This window comes from Corvus brachyrhynchos, unplaced genomic scaffold (assembly GCF_000691975.1).
Source record: "Corvus brachyrhynchos isolate BGI_N302 unplaced genomic scaffold, ASM69197v1 scaffold101, whole genome shotgun sequence".
NCBI classification, from domain to species: domain Eukaryota; kingdom Metazoa; phylum Chordata; class Aves; order Passeriformes; family Corvidae; genus Corvus; species Corvus brachyrhynchos.
The window spans coordinates 9,673,914-9,682,764 of record NW_008237239.1 but is presented as its reverse complement, the minus strand read 5'-3'; the positions used below and the strand labels follow the sequence as shown (position 1 = coordinate 9,682,764).

Sequence of the window (8,851 nt, the reverse complement as noted above, 5' to 3'; positions counted from 1 at the left end):
AAAGATTTTTTTTTTTTTTAAATGTCCACCAGAAGTCTCAATAATTTCACTGTAGGTGTCCTTTATGAAAAGACATCCAAAACATAAATGCTGAAAGAAAATAATTTGGGGACCTTAATTATGTCCTACTACATGCAGAGATCAAACATGTAACCCCCCCATCTAGGAATTAAACTTATTCATGAATAAATTTGTTGAGGATTCCTTACTTTAATTTCAACTTGTTCTTCCATTTCTTTTGTCTTTATTGTAGTGTATTCCTTTTCTAGCCTAAAAATTAGAAATAGTAAATTATGATCAGAAACATTGAGGATAATTTACTTGTTGGTGTAATACCTAACAACAGCAGAACAGAGACACAGATCATTGATATTTTCTCTGAAATGCACTCCTATAAATGCTTAGAGTGGGTACTAAATTTAAACACAGATTTCAGTAGATACGAACAGACTGAACCAGCACTCTAAAGTGCAGGAGCTTGCTTGAATACTTTACAGTGGCAGCAATTTGGAGCTACTCTGTACTAACCCCTTTATGTAATACAATCATCAGTTCAATAGACTCAGCCAAAAGAAATCAGAGCTTGGAAAGCCTGGAAGAAAAAGATGCAAAGAAATCTGAGAAAAATACCTTAAATATAAAACAATTTTGGCCTCTCCCCAGAAAACCAAAGTTGTCCCAATGAAAAACGTGGCAAGAAAAACCCACAAGCTGAGATAACAATGCCTCTACAGAAGGCAGACCAGGAAGTTCAGACTTGGAATGGTAGGATTTTCAACTACGTACACTTGTACTGGTTTGCAAAGAAAATATTTTTTCCTGAAAGCTTTGTTGTTACTTCTTTTTTAGAGAAGACTGCTCACTCTACTGACCATAGGCTGCTGACAGAAAAAAAAGAAAAAGATCGACAAATTCAGCTTGGAAGACTCTGTGCCCAACCTGCAGTGCAACAGTGAACGTTCGATACGTTACAGCCAATGGGTGACCCACCAAACTTAACCCTGGCAAATCACACTATTTGCAGCTTGGCTAATCAAACCAACATTTACCAAAGGCAGAAGAGACATGCAACTAACCTTAACAACAACAACAGTAGTGGTATTCTGTGGTATTCTCAAAATTTCAAACCCCAAATAAAAGTTATTTTACTGTTGTCAATGGTATTACAAAGTTTTATCAATTTATATTTTAAACAGCACTTTTGACCATAAATGCACTCCTTAGCACCGTGAACACTGAATACTTCTCCAGTTCCTGAGAACTAAAATCTTTAGCATTTAGGCCAGATCATAAAAGTTTTACCTCCTTTCCCTGCTTCACCCTGAAGAAATCCAAAATAATCTCCCCTCCCTCCAAAAAACCACCCCCTACCCAGCCTTCCTATTCAGTTCCTTTTTACTGAAGTGCTGTAATTCCCCGTAACTTGCAGTTTTCTTCAAAAGCTTTTTTAGTTATTTTTGTAAATGAGACATAGCTTTATTATATTTAAGAAAAATAGCAAATACTACTTTAGAATAATTTTTTTGCAGAGAGAACTTCAGTTTTAATTGTTTATGTAGTAAAAACCCCCCAAAAAATTTAAAGATGGAAAATTCAAAGCAAAACATTGAATAAATAACAACTCTTAAGGGTAAACAAGCAGTAACTCAGCAACAGTATAATCTATTTTCTCAAAATGTTATACCTACTTTTTCATCTTTTTTGCATTGTATTTGACTTGGTAAGACGCTTGGATTAATTTGTCTGGACCACTGTCAAACTGATGTGGAATGACCTTTTGAAAGTGCTAAAAGCAATCAGAGCACAAGATTACATATAATTAACAGCTGCAAGGAAATATACACACATTACACATTTCAGATATCTCTTAAAATTATTATAACCATAGCTTACCTGTAACATTCCTTCCATGTCAAGTTGCAGTAATTCTGCCTGGTTCATCTGAAGTAATGCTAAACCTACTCGAAATACTATCTCTAAACCCTGAAAACAGAAGTTAAAAAATATCCAACAATTATTTGTGGCATTGTCAACAGTACAGAATTATTCTACTATTTACTAACATTGGAAATCTCACCCAAGTAAACACAAGTAAAAGGGCTACCGAAAAAAAATCTCTCAACAAATTGCTTCTGGGTTTCTTTTTTTGTTCCAAGGACAAGCAGCCTGGCTATTTGTCCTGATGCCAGACATCCCCCTCAGAGAAGTTAGTGATGAGGTAAAATCTCGAGTGACAGGAATTCTCTAGGTTAGCTCTATCAAACCTTCTAAGTATATCTAGTAGAAAAATCCCAAGTACTTCTCAAAAAAGCATGGTACAATGCAGTTAAACTATTGAAAAAGATAAAAGCGAATGTCTCACTATATACCCTATCTTGGATGTTCCTGAGGGCAAGCTGAAAGGATCCACCTTGGACATACTGCTTTCTAAAAGATGACTGCAGAGCAAGCTTAAGCTATGGTTTGTTACTAGTTATAATTATGCAAAGCTCTAAACCTAAACACAACATAGGTGTCTTTGTGATAATGACGCTGAATAATTCCCTAAATTTCTTTGGCACTGATCATCATCTGGACAATAAAAGTTACTAACACTCCTTTTCTTGGCTTGCGTATCCCTAAGGAACTTTAACCTTGGCCCAAAAGCAGCATTAGTTTCCACTGTAAACTCACCACAATACTGAGAAATGGATGTCCCTGCTGCATGCAATGCTAATACACTGCATTCAGAAAGAACAGATTTGGGAACACTTCAATCAACAGGCTTAGAGCACAAAGCCACACACAATATCAACATTCAATGACTTAGTTGCTCTTCCTTGACAAAATGTACACACCTTCCCTTAAAATAATCTGATCAGCGTAAGAAATAAAAAGCAAGACTATGAGATTTGTCCATCATGATGGGATTTATACCACTACCTAAATAACTGCTTTCAACAGCTACTCTTGAAATATAACATATGAGTATTTAGTAGTTACCTCAGACATAAAGATATCAAATATTCTTGTTGCGATTGGTAGTGGAAAAGTTGTAAGGAATATAGTTAAAAACCATGAGGATGCATACATAGAAGTGTGAAAACTCTGAGACTGAAAGTGCACATAAAGCTCTGGAAGATGTTCCTGGAAAAGAAGAGGAATAAAAAACACAAGTATGTTAAGGTTCTGCTTGTAGTTTTACTGCAGACGTGTTTTTGACAAATTTTGAATACAAGAAAATAATTGATACTTAGTACAGTTAGCAGCTGTCTGTACTAGCAACTGGACTAGGAAAGATATGACTCATCATTACCAAGAACCATGCAACAGAAGTCCCAAGACAGAATGTCCTATAGAATATCTACCCTAGAATGCAGATTACAAAAACTCTTCCTGATCCTAAAGGGAAGTCAAGCTTGTAAGTCCCAGAGTAGTATCTAGAATGGGCTACTAAAAAGAGCTGACAAAATCTAAGGCTATGTGATATCTCACCCCTGATCATCATGTTAAAAACTGGATCACAAAACAGAAACCTATTTTTCTCCATCAGCCTGATCAGGAAGAACCTGCATTCCAAATCTGCAAACAATTAACATTCTATATATGAGGGTATCTCCAAATTTTCATCTTTTAAGATACTATAAATTAACTATGAAGACTTTAACTTTCAGAGTCTTCAAACAGAATTAAACATTCATATGCTTAAACTGCAGCAAATCCCATGCTTTGGTATTTAAAACCAGTTACTGTCTGCCAAAGGTTAAAAAAAAATTGCTCACAGAACCACATGCATTTACTTCTAAAGTTCTGGAACTAGCTATTGTCAAGAGTACAGCCTGTTAGCCAACTGACATGCCTGCTCTTGAGCTGTAATTCCCACGTTCCTTATTAATAGTTACTGAAGAGCAAGTTTGATAGATTTTGTATGTACCTGTATCATGCATTCAAACTGGTACATACAAAGGCCCAGTTCAGCCATGCTTGGTTTAAAGAGTTCTCGTAGTCTGTAATCTTGCATTAATTTAACAAACACACAGAATGCCTCTTCTTCTGGCATCTATATTAAAAATAAAAAAGCACATTAAAAACTCTGGACAAATATAACGATATATCAGAGTAAATGCCTGGGAGGATTTAGGGTTGGGGTTTTTCGTGTGCGTGCATGTGCACGCAGTGGAGTTTTTTTGGTTGTTGGTTGGTTTGGTTTGAAGTTTTTGTTTTGTTTAAGGGATTTACAGCCAATTACTCCAATGAACTTTTGTATATGCTAAATTCTAGCAAATAATTTCTAAACTGAAATGGAGGTCTGCAAGTTTCTTATCATATACCCTACTTTGTCATAAACCAAAAACCAGTAATACAACAGCAGCTTTAAGATAATCAAATCAACTGTGAAGTTCCATTTGAACTCTGAGGAGATTCCATGTAATAGAACAGAAATTAGAAGTTCATTTATTTTTGAAATATCACTCAACAAAATAGCTTGCAAGCCTGTAATCCTACCTTAGCTCTGAGAAATAAATATATTCTCCCACTCCAAATACAGTACCTCGGCAAATAGAATGACACAAAGTAAATCTCATTTCATTTGCAGAGTAAACAGCTGCCCTTGACAACTCCATTGTCACGAAATTATGAAGGAAAACCATTGCAAAAATTCCCCAAAAAGCACCGCAGTATATTATGCAGTCTAGCATGGATTTTAAAGGTTCACATATTTTTTAATATTTTTACCTGCATAAGCAGTAATCCAACTATAAAAGCGCTTCCTTGACAGTACCCAACCTCACGATCCACCAAAGAGTAAGCCTGGGAAATAAAGTTAAAACTCTCAATAATTAAAACCTCATTATCAATAAAAAGTAATCATAGCTCATCCTGCTATCTTGTAATAACTTACTCTTCCTCTCCCCAAATCCAACAAGACATCCTATCCAGAAGTTTTAGTCAGACATTCTAGTTTCTACCTGCTGCTGCAAACTCTGCTCTCTGATCACCTACAAAGCTAAAACTAAGGCATACCTACAAAAAATACAGGCAGTTTCCAACTACAGGAATGTGCCAAAAGATAAGAGACCACTGGCATACAAATCTCACAAAGTACTACTTTTATAGGAGACAGACCAGACAATGAAACAAGTTCTGTTCAGAGAAACAGGTGTTGCAGTTTTATTTACAGATGGATAAATTCTGATGATCTCCACACTTGTGGCATCTTTGTTTTAGAGTTACAGAAATTACTATGATTTGGAAACCTGCCAGCTTTTCTATTGAAACTATGTTCTAGGGAAAAGTCTGACCTTCAAAGTTTAAGCTCTAGTGAAGACTAAATAATGCAAACAATGTTACATTGGCATTTTCATTTTGTGTTTGGGCACTGGAACAACTGCATACTAGCTTGTAGCTGCCATTTGCTGCTGCCATGTGTACTTCAGAAATACTTGCAAACTGAATACTAGTTCTGCTTGCCAATGTTCTCCTGGGCAACACTGTAGACTTTAATTCATGGCACACTTCATTCCATTATACTATCAGCAGTTAGTATGTTACTTTGTTTTGATGCCAATTTGTTTTTACTTTTTGAGATATAAAAAAACTTACAGGATTTAATGCCTTTGAAACTAAAATGGGATTTTTTAAACCATTCCTATGTCTAAGGTTTAAGAAAGAGTAACTTGAAAAAAACTTACAACATACAAAATGGGATTTTTTTAAACCATTCCTTTGTCTATGGTTTAAGAAAGAGTAACTTGAAAAAAACTTACAACAACTTGAAACTGGTGCAAATTCACTATATACAAAGCAATCCAAGCTGGTGCATATTCTTGCTAATATATTTTCAAGGGCTGAAATACCAACTCACCTTCATTACGTTGAACAAGACCTCCTGCCCAAGACTATCTTTTTCTTTGAAAAAATCATGTTCAGGGTATGTTCTAGCAATGTCCCTTCTTATTAATTTTTCACAAGGAGATGTCATTTTCAAAAGCTCTGAATACTGATCCTTAATTGGCATGCTTTGAGCACTGCATAAAAGTTGCCAAACAATTGCTCTGAAGTGATGAGGTATCCCTTTTCGAACCAGCTCCTAAAGCACAAAAAGACAAATTAATTTCCTGAAAATATTACAAAAAATAAACCTAAGGAAAAAAACCACTTCAAGTTCCTCACAATTTCAGAAAAAAATTTACATCATGGCAAAAACTACTCATATAGTTTATAACCTCAATTTTAGTAGGATTAGTAAGCTAACAAAAGTAAGCAGTCTCAGAATCATTTTTAGTGGCTAAATTAGCTACTGAAAGTAGTCCCTTATCCATGGCAAGTTACATGAAAAATGAATATTCAAATAATTTTGTACAAGAACTTAACCAGAATTTAATACAATTATGTCTGTATTTCACAAAAGATTACTGAAGATAACACCCTTAGTAATATTTGTAGTAATTGAGATCTAAGAAATCACCGACTAAAAATTACTTCCAAAGTAGGTAAATGATGAAAAGTAGAACTAACTGTAGCACAGCCAACTACAACAAAAAATTTGCAGAGTACAACTATCAGAAGTCATTTAACAAACTTGACAAGTTGTGTCTAATTTCTCTGGGGTGCCAGTATTTCCAAGTTATCTTCTAAGAAAGTATTTAAATGCAGTTTCAGACACTGGACCAAGAAAACATTGAGTTTACACCCATTAAATTAACTAAATTTACTTTATCTTCTGAAAAAAAATCTGCTAGGTGTTATACGATTCAAACATGCCCAGATGAGTACATCTAAGAACCTGCTGCTTGTCATTTAAGAAATCACAAGGACAAGTAGTCTTGTCGCTTGATCTGAAAACTGAGAAAGAAGCATTATTCAGGAATTTAACAGACTGTCTCGGTGGTACATTCTGCAACTAGAATCACTCTGACCTAGAAGATTGTCTCTTCAAGACTATTTCTTTTAGTAACTTTTTGTACCTTAAGTACTGTTATCAAGTATTCTGTCTCCTAAAGGCTAATTTCTTTCATTAGTATTTCTTCTGAAACCAGAGTAATCTCCTATTCTGCAAAGCTTCCTCTTTTTCCTGTTTGTTCCAGATATTTCTTCTACTTCTCCAGCATTACAATTAATTAATGCAACACTGGTAACTTTCAAAGAGACTCTTGCTTTCAAGTTTTGTTTCTCTTAAGCTTGAACTCTACTGTAGGAGCTTTGCCTCACTGCCCTCCATTTTCTAATATCCCTAAGCTCTCAATCCATCCTTCTTCAGAAACATCATACTAATGCCCCTCCAACAATTTCTCCTGTCTACAACACAACAGTGAGATGTTACTTCCTCAAAGATTCCCAACTCCAAGACAAGAACCCTAAACCATCAGCTTTACACAACTGTCTCTAGCTATCCTTTGTCAACAACACAATGCAACTGCACATCAGTCCCCGAAAGCCTCGAGGGCTGCTAATAAAGCAAGAAACTTTTTGCTAATGCCTCGTTAAGTTACCATGTACCTGCTTGACAGAATAATAGGGTTAACTGCTTCAACTTTCCTAGAAGGAACAGCAGGAAAACACACCTACTGGGCAGCACTAAAATGATGTCATGTGAATTGAACAGCAGGACTTATGTCATCCTTCAAAAGCCCTCCATAAACAGGAAGGAAGTTCTGAAGTGGATTGAGAGATGTAAAGGATGGAACATCATCTTTGGAGAAGGCACAGACACATCTAAAACCTAAAAAGTAACCAGTTTTCTAATAACCTAAGACCAGCTTTGACAGCCAGGACAAAAAGGCACCTATGCTGCTACCTGTGTACCTACTGGCCTAATCAGGGAATAAGGTATGGATGCTCTGATATTCCATCGTAAATGCAGACTGACAGTTAAGGCTGACTTCCGACAAAAAAATACTGAGAATTATTTAACAGCAAAGGAAAACTTGGCTAGTTTTCAATATAATATAGGTCAGCAATATAATTAAATATTCCCTGAAAGTTAGTCAAACACTCCTCAAATTGTACTTGTCCAGCTATAAAAACAAGCGATACTTGTGACACTTGAAAATGTTCAAACAAATTCTAACTAACCAGATCTACTTATTACCATCTCACTTCTTTCTCTTGCCAGGTTCATGTGGCCTTCTTTTCATGGCCTTTTGGAACACCTTTCCAGAAACTGCTTTCCCTATGCAAGCAGGAAATCCTGAGTTCATTTTCTTCCCTTGTTTCCTCTCTCAAGTCATGTTCTCTCTTCACAACTGCTTCATATAAAAGATACTTTACTTTAGCTCATTGTTCTGCCTTCCCACAACCTATTCATAGACACACATTTCAAACTGTTCAAAAGACCCTGACACATTTGTATTCTGCACATAAAACTACAGCCTACAGCCAATAAAGAACCAAAGCAGAACAGACTTGCCTACTAACAAAAGAATCTCATGCTGCTGTACTTGCTGCCACTGAAACATGGATATGTTCAAATGCACTAAATGCTTTTTAGTTTGAGTGTAAAGTATAATTAAACTCCACTTCTGTACATGACCACAACTAACCCAGACTGGACACACTGGTCAAAGTTCGTTCCAGTCCATCCAGAATTTAGAAACTATGTGTTCTTCTGCCTAAGGTCATCTCTGGGGTCAACATACTTAGCATGCACAAAAACTGAACTCATCAGAGCTTCCAAGTAGACGTCTATTATCAACTCTCCTATTAAGGATGCTTTAAAAAGAGAGCTGCTCAGTATACAGCAGCATAGCATATATATACATAATCATAGCATCAAGCTATCAGATGCCCTTAAGTTGATTTTTAGCAATTCCATTTTTGGAAACATGAAGCTAATCATCCCTGTACTCATGGAAATCTCTCATCAGAGGTA

General features: G+C 35.8%; 1 protein-coding gene and 1 long non-coding RNA gene across 7 annotated transcripts in view; one reads left to right on the top strand and one right to left on the bottom strand.

Annotated features, from left to right (window-relative positions):
- LOC108445586 overlaps positions 1-1,158 on the top strand; it is a 53,609-nt gene extending 52,451 nt beyond the window's left edge. The window contains exon 4 of the long non-coding RNA XR_001860511.1: positions 850-1,158. This is a non-coding gene — a long non-coding RNA (uncharacterized LOC108445586). The remainder of the gene's footprint in view (positions 1-849) is intronic.
- The window catches only part of EVI5 (ecotropic viral integration site 5), a 78,061-nt gene that overhangs the window by 48,751 nt on the left and 20,459 nt on the right, over positions 1-8,851 (bottom strand). For all 6 annotated transcript variants that reach the window (XM_017729903.1, XM_017729906.1, XM_008630273.2 and 3 more), the window contains 7 exons: positions 5,846-6,070; positions 4,717-4,791; positions 3,914-4,039; positions 2,983-3,126; positions 1,894-1,983; positions 1,689-1,786; positions 210-270 (listed from right to left, as the gene is read on the bottom strand). In XM_017729903.1, the coding sequence (XP_017585392.1) occupies positions 210-270; positions 1,689-1,786; positions 1,894-1,983; positions 2,983-3,126; positions 3,914-4,039; positions 4,717-4,791; positions 5,846-6,070 (819 nt within the window). The remainder of the gene's footprint in view (positions 1-209; positions 271-1,688; positions 1,787-1,893; positions 1,984-2,982; positions 3,127-3,913; positions 4,040-4,716; positions 4,792-5,845; positions 6,071-8,851) is intronic.